General features: G+C 31.1%; 1 protein-coding gene and 1 pseudogene across 1 annotated transcript; one reads left to right on the plus strand and one right to left on the minus strand.

Annotated features, from left to right (window-relative positions):
* The first annotated feature begins 2,065 nt into the window (after positions 1-2,065).
* LOC111914086 (uncharacterized) lies at positions 2,066-3,468 on the plus strand (annotated as a pseudogene).
* Positions 3,469-9,814: 6,346 nt separating this feature from the next.
* Positions 9,815-13,156, minus strand: LOC111914125 (uncharacterized). The gene is made up of 5 exons (XM_023909870.3): positions 12,618-13,156; positions 10,777-10,836; positions 10,629-10,691; positions 10,219-10,287; positions 9,815-10,043 (listed from the first exon to the last, which is right to left on the minus strand). The coding sequence occupies exons 1-5, from the start codon at positions 12,960-12,962 to the stop codon at positions 9,948-9,950; spliced, it is 633 nt and encodes a 210-aa protein (XP_023765638.1). The 5' UTR covers positions 12,963-13,156; the 3' UTR covers positions 9,815-9,947.
* Between the last annotated feature and the right edge of the window lie 1,405 nt (positions 13,157-14,561).

Raw genomic sequence — 14,561 nt, forward strand, 5'->3', positions numbered from 1 at the left:
CTAATACCACATGTTGAGATTAAAACATAATCATAAGATCTATTAAACATAAACTTGAGAAGCCTTAAACATAATGAAGAACACTTACTTAGAGAATATGATATTCCCCTTGACCTTGAAGATGACAATTCATGATTCTTTCTCATTTCCTGTAATAGTGTCATGTTGATGGATGGATAACACACAAGATTTTGGTGTTTATATATCTTGAGAGAGTTTGGTCCTAACATTTTTTTTGCATTCAGACCGTCCTCAAAGTATGATTTTATTGCGTTTTTTGTCCGTCACATACTTGAAAAGACTATATTACCCTTTGTCTTTTCTTTTTCATTTTTTATATTATTTATTTATTAAAAAGTATATTAATAAATATATGACCCAACACATACACTCCTCCATTCCCTTCCCTTCCACCCTTCCCCTCCGTCAACCTCTGATCAACCACCAACATAACCTCCGACAGCACCTCCGTTAACCTCCCAACATCACCACCATTCACCTCAGAAAACCACCACCAGCCACCACACAAAATCAATTGAATTTGAACCAAAAAAACCAAGCAAACCTCATGTAATCACAATCAAAGCCTGAAATCCAACCAAAAAAAAAAACCTGTAACCTATAACCAAAATCAAAATCAAACAAGAAATCATGAACAACTAACTGTTCGATGAATTAATGAAAAGCTAATCCTCCATCTGAAAACACTAACATCGACCTCTAATTCGTCGATCTGTGTAATTTGATTTCATCAACAGTTCATCAATAACTGACTGTCGACTACTGATGAATCTCAATCTTGATTAATAAACTCCTCTGGTCGTATCGCGTCCCCGGAAAAGCTGAAAAGGCGAAGGATGCTCTGATCAGATCCGTTAACCATACATAAGAAATTTTAAAGAAGAAAGTCCAAGCGTAATGACTTTGGTCGAAGAACTGGCGATTTTCAGAAGCGATGAAGGTGGTGGCTTGATTCACATAAGGCGATGGTGGTGGTGCCTCCTATTTCAAAAATCACTTGTTTTAGTAACATTATGGTGGTGGTGGCTCTAATTTCAATAAGACAATGATGATGGTAGGAGATTTAAGATACAAGTTCAGTGAAGATATCTGATTTGAGTTCCAGAGCTTATATTGCATTGCAGATCTTCGATTTGAGTCCAAGATCTTGTATTGCAGATCTTCGATTTAAGATCTTCGTCGGCAGTGCAATGGAGGAACGAGAGGGAAAAAAACAATGAGGGTGAGTGTTAGGTTACTGATGAGGGTTTACCAATTTAGGGGGAAGAGATGATAGTGACGGCTGGCGGATGATGACATGTGGTGTTCACCGAATTTCTAGTCTTGCCGGAGATGGCGATGATTTACGGGGTGAGTAAAGAAGTGGTGATGAATGAAAAAAAGACTTGACTTGGATCAACAAAGAGAGCAAAAAACGGATGAAAGGGAGCTAATTAAGATGCAGAGTTTGCATTTGAACACACTCCTACAAAAGGAGCAATTGTCGTCTGAAGAAGAAAACATGAAATATTTTCTAATGTCTAAGTTTTATGGAAACTAATTACAGTTTAGTGTATTTTTTTATTTTCAGTATGCTTTTAATGTATTTGTAAGATATTTTATTATGTATTTGTTCCTCATGTTTTTAATGTATTTGTAAGATATTTTATTATGTATTTGTACCTCATGTTTTTAATGTATTTGTAAGATATTTTATTATGTATTTGTATCTCATGTTTTTAATGTATTTGTAATATATATTATATGCTTTTACAGAATGCAGAGTTGTCATTATCATCTTTATTGAATGCAGGGTTGTCATTATCATCTTTTAGAGACACCACTCATTTTCTGTATAATCTTATCATCTAGAAAATATGCCAATATCTCCATGAATATAAAATTCTCTGATGTGTCAACTTTTTATTGGGTCTTCGGATTTTATCTAGATAAACTATTTTAACATTATCTTTATTTAACATTTAACAACAAAAAAATCAATATTCTTCCTATATAAATAGAGTATAACCATTACGTGCTTTCATATCCACCTTTAACTCTTCATTTCACTCTTCATTTCTAATCTATTTGAAACATGTCTCATAATGCAAACTCATCAGATGGTTCCGGTTCATCAAATGTGAATGAATATGATGAGTGGGAAGCACGAGTTGTTCAGCAAAATCGACAACTTGATGTTATCATGAATGAGTTACTCATAAGCATACCAAATATGAGCATAAGAGATCACCCAAGAGCAAGAAGAAGGTATTGTGATCGGGAACGTGAGCAGGGTGAGGCACGTTTGATGAAAGACTACTTTGTTGACAACCCAGCGTACGGTGAAGAAAAATTTCGAGGTAGATTTCGAATGCGAAAACCACTATTTCTCCGTATAGTGGAAGCTGTTACAGCCAATGATCGATATTTTCAACAAAGACATGATGTCACAGGTAGACAAGGTCTTTCACCATTACAAAAATGTACCGGAGCTATACGGGTGTTGGCATATAGGACATCGGTAGATGCACATGATGAATATTTGAGAATGAGTGAGACTGTAACAAGGATGCTCTTGTAAAGTTTGTGGAAGGTGTTATTTCATGCTTTCGCGAAGAGTACCTTAGACGCCCCAATCAAGATGATTTGGCACGACTGCTCCATGTCGGAGAAGAACGTGGATTTCCAGGTATGGTAGGCAGTATTGATTGCATGCACTGGGAATGGAAAAATTGTCCGACCGCTTGGGCTGGACAATATGTAGGTAGAAGCGGTAAGACAACAATAATTTTGGAAGCTGTTGCATCGTATGACTTATGGATATGGCATGCATTCTTCTGAACACCAGGTTCATGCAATGATATTAACGTCCTCTAAAGATCTCCTCTTTTTGATGATCTCTTGGCAGGTCGAGCACCAAAGGTGAGTTACACTATGAATGATCGAGAAAATCATATGGCTTATTATCTCACTGATGGCATATATCCTTCATGGGCTGCCTTTGTCAAGTCAATAAGTTCTCCACAACTTCGAAAACACAAGTTGTTCGCTGAACATCAAGAGGCTGCTAGAAAAGATGTTGAACGAGCATTTGAAGTTTTACAAGCTCGTTTTGCATTTCTTCATTGCCCTTGTCTTGTGTGGGACAAAGATATGATGGGTAAAATTATGATTGCATGTATCATCATTCATAATATGATAGTTGAGGATGAACGACACACATACCTTAATTATTATGATCCATCCGAATTTATAACAACAGAAGGCAAACAATCATTTGAATACTCTTCTCAACGAATTGCAGATCTATCCAGTTATATGACCAACAGGGCACAAGTTCGTAATAGAGATGCTCATAACGCTCTAAAAGACGATTTGATGGAGCATATACGGAAAAATTCAATAGTGAAGAATAATTATGTAGTTTGCACCTTCCGTATTTGTAACTTATTATTTTTATTTTATTAAGTCTTTTTCATGAATGTAAAATAATTTTTTGTAATTTCATGCTTGAAATAAATAATTTAGTTGTTTCAAAATAAAATATTTAAATTAGTTTTTCGTAAAATAAACTATATTTTTTAAGGAAAAATGTTGGGTTGCTAATGGGGATAAAAAATTGGATTGGGTTGGGTTGTATAGGTGGAAGAGAGATAAATTAGTTTTTTATTAAAAAGTTGGATTGGGTTGGGTTGCTGATGGGGACAGTCTAAGTACTTTTATAACCAAAAGTATTTTATGCAATTTTATCTTGTTAATCAGCTTTTATTAATACGTACTTTTCTATCAAACATATAAAATAGATGCATTATAAAAGTTTTTTTTAGACTTAGAGAAATATTGCTTGTTCAAATCCAAAAGTACAAAATTTGTCAAATATATAAGTAATTCAAACTTATATCAAAATTTTACCGTTTCTATGACTAAAATGCATATTATATAAAATTTTTGAATACCTAGTTATATGAAGTAAAGTTGTGTCACACTTTGTGAAAATATAAGATGATCAACTTCACTCTTGAAATTTTGTACAAACGATCGAATTGTTTATACATATAACTCAAAATTTCTGATTTTCTAAACATTGTATGGTCGTGTCGTAATATTTATCAAGTGTTATGATACTTAATTTGGAAACCGACACCTAACCAGTTGGGTAAACTCCCCCCCACATAAACGTTGTGTGTTTGTGTCACATTAATTATTAAGTACCACTTTACTTAATTTGGAAAATGATATTAATTAGTGGGGCAAACTCCTCCCACATAAATGTGGTGTTTCCATGCAAAAATGAAAGGTTTATATAAATGACTGATTAAATGTAAGTTAATACACTTTGACCAATCGTTTCATGATATTAATTTTTAGGTTACCTTGTTGTGCACCTGATAATCAATGCCCAAGGCTTCCTTTCTGAATAAAACAAGGGCTCCCCAACCTTTTTCCCAACAATACAGGGAAAAGAGACTTGGAGGCTGGAAATAGGAAAGACTTCCTTCAATTCTTTCCTAAGTTCAACCAAGAAAATGTTATATGACTTAATTTTGGTAATGAAACTTATCATCTTGAGTCACAACTATCCAAATACATACAATCTTTTGCAACCAGTATAAGTGAACAAAAAACCAATATAAATTATATTTCAACTCTATATGGTAATGAAACGAATTCATGTCTCTATAATGAGCTCATAACCGAACTGCGACACAAGAACTCTACACCGATACTACAAGGGGTGTGTTGAAAGTCTACACCAACGTTTATCAACATCGTGGGTTAAGTAGTGTAGAAACATCAATGCCCGTTTTTGACTCATTAGACGATGATTGTAGCTAGCAACCGTTAGCAGAATGTCTACCTGTATAAATCTATACTGTCGATCTATACCTGACGTTCCACGTTCCATAAGGATTAACGGTTATAACGCAAATTTTTTTACTAAGATATATAGTCTTAGTGTAATTACAAACATATCCCATATAGCTTAAGAAATGATCCTAACTCCTATGGCCTTTAGAAGCGAACATAGCTCATATAGGAAACCCATGTGTGTTGGATCCTAACAATGTGTCAAGACATTATGAATCCTAAATCTTTCATTATAAGATTATTAACTACTTATAATTCTTTGTTGTTTATAGATAATTATCGATTGAAGTCTTTTAGTGTTTAGGATTCACAAGACTTAATATATTTCCAAATTTTATTGACTACTGTGACGAAGTTTAGGCAACATAACGTATGCTTTTATAACATCATCAAGGTTTCATCCAACGTGAAACCAATAATTTCCATGAAAATCAATAAGTTACATAATCAATATGATACATAATTTCATAAATAGATAATTCTTAAATCCAAAAATCAGTTATGTTACCACATGTAACATAAATTGTAAATTAGTAAAAATGCTTTATTTTTTTTATAATAAATATAAAAATATAATAAGTCGATTTGGAGTTTCATTTTTACATAGTTTTATATAATAAGAGTTAATTTTTGTTATATTCAACTAATAATTATATATTGGCTCAAACTTTGTTTTTCAACCATTTTAGGTAATGTAATTTCTTTTTGTATATTGTTGTGTTGAATAACATTTTTGTTATATATAATGTCTTTTCATATATTCTTGACATGTTAATGCTTATATATAACAAAGATTATAATTTTATAAATCATCAATCATACTTGTATCCTTTTAGCAATCTACTTATGATCTTGTGGTTTTTCTTAACATTTATACTCATATTTCTCAACAAGGTATACACATATCATCTTTTAAAAATCTATCTTAACTTGTAAGATTTATTGGTTATTTATAGCATTTTAGATTGCTATTTCACAAAATTTTAACCAATAACAAAGTATGATGCATTTTAGTGTATGAAAACTAGTAAATCATCAAAACTTTGATAAACACATAAGTATTCTCCCCCAAACATGAAAACTATAAAAATGGGGCCATAGAAACTCACCCTAGTTGCGTGAGTTTGATTTGTTCGGGAAATCGAAAACTGATTCGTGTTTTCTCATTTTTCAAACGGATAACCTTTTGAACATTCCTAGTACACAGGGTTGTAAATCTGCACTATAGGAGTTCAGAAAACTGATTTTTACTATTTATAGGCCACCAAAATAATGTTTGCCAGAGGGATGAAGCGTCACCAAAATTTCTCACCAGAGAAATTAATCCGACTATTTCTTCGTGTTTCGACCGTTATCTTCAAGAGCTGGACGTTGGGAAGGAAAACAGGAGACCAGGGGTGGTGTAGGTGAGGTCATTTGGTGCCACAACAATAGAAAGAGTGAGGAGGTATCCGGTTTTACAACAACCTTCTTTCTAAGTGGTTAACATCGAGGAAAAAGAAGGGATGCCACATGTGGTGTTGTTAATCGGAGTAAGACGAGGGAGATGTGACAGGAAGGAGCGAAGGTGGAAATTGGTGGCTATCTTCGTCGACAGTGGCGGTGAGAGGGGCTGCTCCAATGACTCCTCTTGGTTAATCTCTTCTCCATCGCTGGTTGCAAGGTCATTAACATCAATAACCACAAAGGGGGGGGGGGGGTGTTTGGGTGGTGCTACGCGACAGGAGGAGGGGTTGTTGCCCTTGGTGGTCACCGGAAATGCAGCCACCTCCGACGGTGTTTTTGGCCGGAAAATGAAGAAGAAGGGAGAGAGACTAGAGGGATGAAGCTTGAGAGAGAATGAGTCAATTATTGTTTGAAAAATCGTGGCTGGCTATAAATGTACAAAAATCAAAATTTTGAGGATTTTGGGGGATTTAATTAAATATTGCAAGCATGTGCAATGTACTTTCGTGATGTCATCCTGTTTCTCGATTCTTGTGCCAATAAATCACGACTTGTAATTTTTTTCTTCTGAAAGTACCTACTGATTCCAAAAATACAGACGAAACTCTGGGAAATGGTGTTTAAAGTTTTATGATTAATTGGTTTCGATTCGACATATTTTGTGAATTTGATTTTGCTTGGGATTTAAAATTTCGTAAAAATGAAATCAAATAATAGACCACAGTCTAAGTTCAAAAACATGCTCAGAAACAATTTATGAGATTCGTAGCTATTCCAAACGAAGCACTGCATAGTTCGTTTCGGAAAAATTAGATATATATTTATTTTAAAACTTGCAAGAGACGTAACTTTCTCATAGGATTTCTGTTTTGGATGTTTTTTATATCCACAGACTCATGTGAACATAATATATTCAATTTACTTATATATAGCTCTCAAGTATACTTAATGCAAAAATTTTATTTTTAGGGCATTAATTAATACTTATTTTGCAAATTGTTTTCCGATTAACTTTGAGAAAACTTTAAGGTATTCCATATTCAATTTCAAGTATAATGAATGCTACACAATAGACCCTTTTATAGTGGTGTTTATGGTGGGTTTACCGATGAACTTTGACATATTTTTACTAGTTATATTTTTTCATATAAACACGATTCACACATATCAAATACGTCTGACCTAGTTGAATTCAAATTTGCTATGATTGGAGTTTTGTTAATATTTCCAATTGAAGAATGTCATAGATATGTTTGATTCAAGTTTGGCATGGATCTAACAACATTTAACATGCTCATTGACATGTCATTGAGGTCTGATTTTTCCTTTCAAGTTCATAAATACCAATTCTAAAAATAATATTGAAACATAACATATTGTTTTATAAACCAAAATACTAATATAAAAAAACATAGGTTTATAACAACTGTTTATTAAAAGAGAAACTATAACAATTCCTACACTAATTCTAGGAGCATAATGACAATCATTTAATGTAAGAATGATCTCATTTGGAAACTTTAGCTCATAAATTCCAATGTGCATCTGTCTTGTTGCCAACGAATTAGTCCATTTGGCCTCCTTTAGATTCCTTCTTTTTCTAAATCCCTGCATATTTTTACAAATGTGAGTACCACAACCTTTATCAAACACCCATGAATTTAAGAAAATTCATATAGTTCTATCACATAGAATGGAAAATATACGCCTGATTTGTTGGACGTTCCAACTTTACTATCTTTCATCTCAAAAGATATTTGAAGCAATTTATCTTTCATTGAGCAACTTCTCTACAATGGAACTAGTTGACATTCTTAGAAAGGTTAGTTTTTTCTTTTCTTTGGTCATCATGAAATCTTCTTGTTTTCTTCCCTCGAATGCGACCTCTTCCTCTTGGTGGAAAAAAGCTCATATTCCACAACTTTCATTTTATATAGCTCTAGCTTGGATTTCTCCCACTCAATCCATGACTCATGTTTAAATACAATTTGTGGAACTTTTTTTTTTACTGTTTAATGACTAAGTAGACCTCATATTTCAAACTTCTTTCTTTAGCTCTAGGCTCCTACAATAAAGTCATAAAAGAAACAACTTCCTGTTGTTCATCGAATTTCTTACACCATGCATGATGTTGATGATCAGGTCCTCGATTAGGAAAGAATTTAACAAGAAGATGTAGTTTGTTCTTGTGTATATGAATAATTCTCAAAACATGATACCAATCCAAAAGGTTCTCATTAGTTAACTTAATGTTCATAGGCATATAAAACAAGTTTTATTCTCATTATTTAACTTAATGTTCTTAAGTAGAAAAAAAAAGGTTAAAACTTTTTATGGTTGTCATCCACAAAAAAAAAAGTTTAATTTTAATACATTTTGATCTTATAATCCTTTATAAATTAATCACCCAACTTAATTATATAAAGGCTAATGTCCAGGTTAATGTGTTAGGGTCATGCTCTTTTGAATTAGGTGTAACCATGCCTAAATGTATACATACAAGTTGTTCCAACTCTTGAATGACAAGCTTTTAAATTTTATGGTATTTTTGAAAAAAAAATGTTTCATCATTTATTAACAATATTTATTATCACAAAATACATCACATGCATACAATGTATTTGTAATTACTTACATTTCGATTTTAAGAACTCTTTTTAAAATATGTGTTATAAACAAAACACTTTAAAACAATTTTGTTTCGACTAGAACAAATAAAAGTAACAACCATACACCTTCATATATAGCATAACAATAAAAAAATGTAAATGTATTAACTAGACAATTCTTTTTGTTTTTAATCTTAGAAACACGCAATTTAAGATGGAAATTCTTTTTGTTTTTTAGTCTAAACATTACACAACCAAGTACTTGTTTCAAGCATATTTAGACAAAAAAAAAAAAAAACTGTCTCTAAAGCCTCGGTTTATAAATCCATTTATGTAAGTTGATATTTTTCTCTTTTTTATATACAATTCGATGTATATACATTTCTAAAGTCTCAGTTTATAAATTTATTAATTAGATTATTACTCTTCTCGTTTTTATATAAAAACACTCGATATATATTATACCAACAAAATACCCATCTTATTCAAAAGTTCACAAATTTAGAATTTAGTGTATGTAAAAGATATTCTTCTATCACTTTGGCATGTATAAAAACAATATTGTGGGGTTTTGTTTTCTTACAAACTTTTCAATGTGTCATTTCTCTTATATGCCATATCATCAAAATTTGAAATGTTTATTTCAGATTTATTGATTATTTTGATAAATAAATAAAAAATAGATAATTTACCATATCTTCAATAACATATAACAATACATGATCAATTGTGAATTGTGATCATCTATAAACATAAAACTTGTTATCATTTCCTATCACTTATCTTAACTCCAAAACAAATGAAATAATATATTAAAATCTACGTAACAATTACACTATACCTACAAAAACATCATCAAAACTTTCTACTTTATCTTAAATCCAAATCCGTAGCAATATAAAACTTTATAATAAACGCAATTGATATGGATTCGGTAACTTAGAAAAAAACCTTTTCCAAATTAGCAAAAAGGTTTTATATTGTAACAAAATTTACATCACAGTAAGCGTTTATTAGAGACTCTCATAGTTCTTCCATATCTGGGGACATGTTTAGATCGGGCAAAACAAACCCTTTTTCTTGTTTATCTTCTTTTTTAGGACTTTGATGAAAATTAATCTGTAGAAACAAACAAAAAAATGTGAGTAAAAACATTTCATTTCTTTTTTTTTATTTGTATATGACTAATCGACAAAAAGACATTTTTGTATAAATTAAAAACATAATTTAAAAAAGATAAATTGAATAGACAAAATGAAAAGATAGAAAGAAAATTCAAAAAGAAATTATATACCTTGAATTTCTTTAATTTTTGACTTGTGGCAATTTGTTTATTCATGGTTAGGCGCATCGACTCCAACTCCTGTTGATTAAAATAAAATTAATAAAAAAATGATTATAACAAACACCATAAAATATGGTTAAACAATATCATATTACGCTTTTTCAAGTCGTATGATTCTTTTGGATTATTAATTGTTTCTCCTAAATATAAACTACTTTTCGATAATTACAAAAATATCATTCAATTTTTTTTTTAAAATACAATGGAAATAATATTTTAAATTAACTTAAATTGCATCGAAATAAATCGACAAGACATGATATATGCTTTACCAACTAAAAATTAAAAGGCAAATAATAATTAAAACGTTCATTGTTTAAATAATAAATATAAGATTTAATTTAAAATCGAGGACATACCCTATTTAGATGTAGCTTTTCCTTCAAGAGAAAATCTTCTTCCTCTTTGAGTTCAGCGAATGACTACACGATTACAAAGATCTATCAATAAACTAAAAAAATTTATTCAAAAAATAGAATAATATTAAAATAAAATAAAACAACTAACCTTTCTTTTTCTAGATTTCTTGTAGCTTGATGTGGTTGCACCTTCATTTCCCAAACCACCCTGCATAAAAAAATCAATTATTTCCAATTTCTTTTTTATACCACAAAAATCCAATAGAAATTGCAATATATATATATATATATATATATATATATATATATATATATATATATATATATATAAAATAAGTCAATAAAAATGATTTAGCCCCACTTGAAAAATTGTTAAAATCTCGTGACTTTCATTAAAAAAACAATGCCCATATTAAATGCTATGTTAGTCGGCAACCATTATTTGAATATTTGTATAAGATTAATAGCGTACTATATTAAGATCCATATATTTAAACTTTGATTTAGATATAAATTATGATTATTGAACATGATTTTTTTAGAAGGTGAACCAAATCCATTCATGGCATGATTTTGATTGTTTTTCAAACTTATGTCAAGACAAATGCGAATAAGAACTTGACACGTGGAAAAGAATAAAACCCAGAAAGTCAAACACAAACCAAAGCTACCCTACTCTTATCTTTCTTGTTATTTACATTTTTAACCTTTATTAATTACACTTTTACCCTTTATTATCAAAGTGAGAAACAGTTTTTTTTTTTTAAATGTGAGTATCAAAGTCAAACAAAGCCTAATTTTCTTATTTATTAATAAAAATTAACCTAGATCCGGAAAATGTTAAAGTTTGACCCACCAAAATATCCGAATTGGCCAGAATCGAAACCCGAAAAGATACCCGATTTTGAAATAAAAATAAAACATATTAAATAAAATTGATTTCGAAATAAAAATAAAACATAAGAAAACAATAAATAAAAATTGAAAAGAGTAAAGACAAAGAAACCAATTGGGAATATAAAGCCACTGAAAAATAATTGCAAATTTTCAAATTAAAACAAAACAAAAAAAGTGGATATGGTAAAAGACAAAAGTACCCTTAGCAAGTGAAGGTAGTGAATGGTCCCACTCTCTACACCTCACCACTTTTTGTGACGAACCTACCCCCAATAGGTGGATCCAATCAAAAAGACACTACAAGGGCAGTCTCGTCCATAAAAAAAATTAGTAAACCGTGTTTCAGAAGTTTCCCGGATCTCTATGAGAATTTTCAGTTGAGAGTCGCCCCTAAATAACTCAAATATGTTCTGACAAAACTGTCCTATTCCAATATTACCCCTCAATGTTCACAAAACCATATACCTAAAAGACAAAAAAAAAAAGATAAAACCGATGAGAAAAAATTGAAACTTCTGGGTACCCTTTTACTTTTCATGGTAATAAAAGCTGATTTTGAATAAGGAAAAGATAGAAGTCGATGGGTATTTTTGTAAACATACAAAAGAATGTGAGTCTGATTTGACTTCGATCTATACATTCAGTCATTCACTACTTCCGATTAAAAATGAATGACCAAAATGCCCTTGTGGTCAGATGTGTGCTGACAGAGGGTGTTTTCGTCAAATTAAACAAAAAACCGAAAAGGTAGAAGAGAGTCGACATTGAGTTCACAAAATAGGCGGATGAAGAAGGGTAAAACCGTAATATTAGTTTTACATTATATTTCTTCAAGAATGTTTTTTTATGTTAAAAAGTGAGGCAGATCGAATGACGTTGAAAGAGCCACCGGTACGACGGCCGGCGATCATAAAAATAGGATGCGACGCAGATCTACTCGACGGAAACCCCAGAAAAAGGTCGAAGTAATGTTGCGATTAGTAGATGACATAAAGGGTAAATCGGTGAAGTCAATATTGTTCCCGCCGATTAAACGGAGAAGATCGGAAAAAAAGATTGAGAGATGAGAGATAAATATGAACAAATACAAACCTTGGTGGATCTACCGCCGGATGAGAGATCTGATGGGCGACTAGATTCATCGTAACCGTCGCTGGTGGAAGCACCGCCGCCGCTTCCGCCGCCGCCACTGCTCCAATACAAGGGCGTTGTAGGGCTACCACTTAGTTGTTCTTTCCTTAAACCACTGGCGTTAGCGGCGGTGGTGATGGCGGAAGGTTTCGACCGTGACTTACGGTGGCCCCACCTAACCGTGTGTAACAACGGTGTGTTTATTGCTGATGAATCTAAAGATGAAGATTGTCTCATACGTATGAGAAGCTCCGCCACCATCGCATCGTTCGTCATCGCCGCCGTAACCCAGTGGTCTTTCATCATCTGAGCTGGTATTCGTTATCGTTCGTCGGCGTTACAGAAGGGATAAGAGAAAGTGAAGAACAGAGATTTAATGGGTGGAGATTAGAGAAAGAGGATGAGATGAAGAGGAGGGTGGAGGAGGAGGGGGTGGCGCAGGGAAAGGGGAAAGGATTATATAGGAAGCTGTGAATTGAATGACGGAAAGGATTGTGTGTTTTTGTGTGATATGTATTATATAAACTATTTCTCAATCTTAAGTTTTAGTCCTTTCAATTTCATTTATTGCAATCCACACCTTAGACCTGTGCTTGATATATTCTGTAATGAAGTTTGTAATTAGATTATTTAGCATATAATCAAAACTTCAAAAGTACAACAGTAACAACACGATTCATGTTAAAACATTGTAGCATAATGTCGTCTAATAAGATTAAAAAAAAAAAAGGTTTCTTCATATTCTATCTGAATAAAAAGGACTTTATATTGTATTTCACCTACGAAAAGAAAAAAATAATTGAAAAAAAAAATCATATAATAGTATAGATCGACCTCTATAATTTTAATTCTCACATATAATATTTGAAAATGCTAGGGAAAAATATTAATTTTTAAAATTTTGTGTGATAAAATCTTCACACTATTTTTACACACACACACACACACAAAAAAAAAAAAAAAAAAAAAAAAAAAAAAAAAAAAAAAAAACTTTATATTATACTTTAAACCTATGAAAATAAAAAACAAGAGAACTTCGTAGATTTAACAACCTAAACTCCTAATTTCTTTGATTTAATCTCCAAAAAAATGTAACACTCAAAAGTATAAAAACGAAATACTTTCAAGATTTTTTTTTTTTTTTTTTTTTTTTTTTTTTTTTTTTTTTTTTTTAGATTCTTTAAAGGCCATTTTGAAAGTATAAAATAGTCTTATATTGTAGTTTTGATTTTGCTAGAATATAATATATATATATATATATATATATATATATATATATATATATATATATATATATATATATATATATATATATATAATGTATATTTTATCTATGAAATTCTCTATAATTTATGAAAATTATAGTTTTATTTCAAAAAATGTTTTTATTTAGTTTTTATATGGTATAAATCTTTGAATAATACTTTTATAACAAAATAAAAATAAATTAATTATATAAAATATTATTTTTTTGATGGAGTTTTCAACCAAAAATAAAATAAAATGAAGAAAAACAAACACCCTTTACTAAGAGACCATAGCCCATTGTGCAGCCCAATCAGATTTTTCAACTCATTTAACTATTCCACCTACCAACTACCAAGTATCAACTTACTAAAAAAAATTCTAAGTTCTCATTTTCTATTATTTGTAAGTAAGTACCATTATTTGCCCTAACATTTCACGCTACCTTACTAAAATCTAACACATGATGCCCTAAACACCATTTCTTATGACCTACATCTACTAAATAGTGTACCAATATTTCAACATCTTTTTTATATTTCACAAATTTATGTTTGTTTTCTTTTTAAATACATTCTAATGTTTATTTTACATAATTAACCCGACATAAGTCCACCATAAATTCAAGGTCAACCACGTACACCATATAATATTGAAAAA

The sequence above is a fragment of the Lactuca sativa genome, chromosome 6 (genome assembly GCF_002870075.4).
Source record: "Lactuca sativa cultivar Salinas chromosome 6, Lsat_Salinas_v11, whole genome shotgun sequence".
NCBI classification, from domain to species: domain Eukaryota; kingdom Viridiplantae; phylum Streptophyta; class Magnoliopsida; order Asterales; family Asteraceae; genus Lactuca; species Lactuca sativa.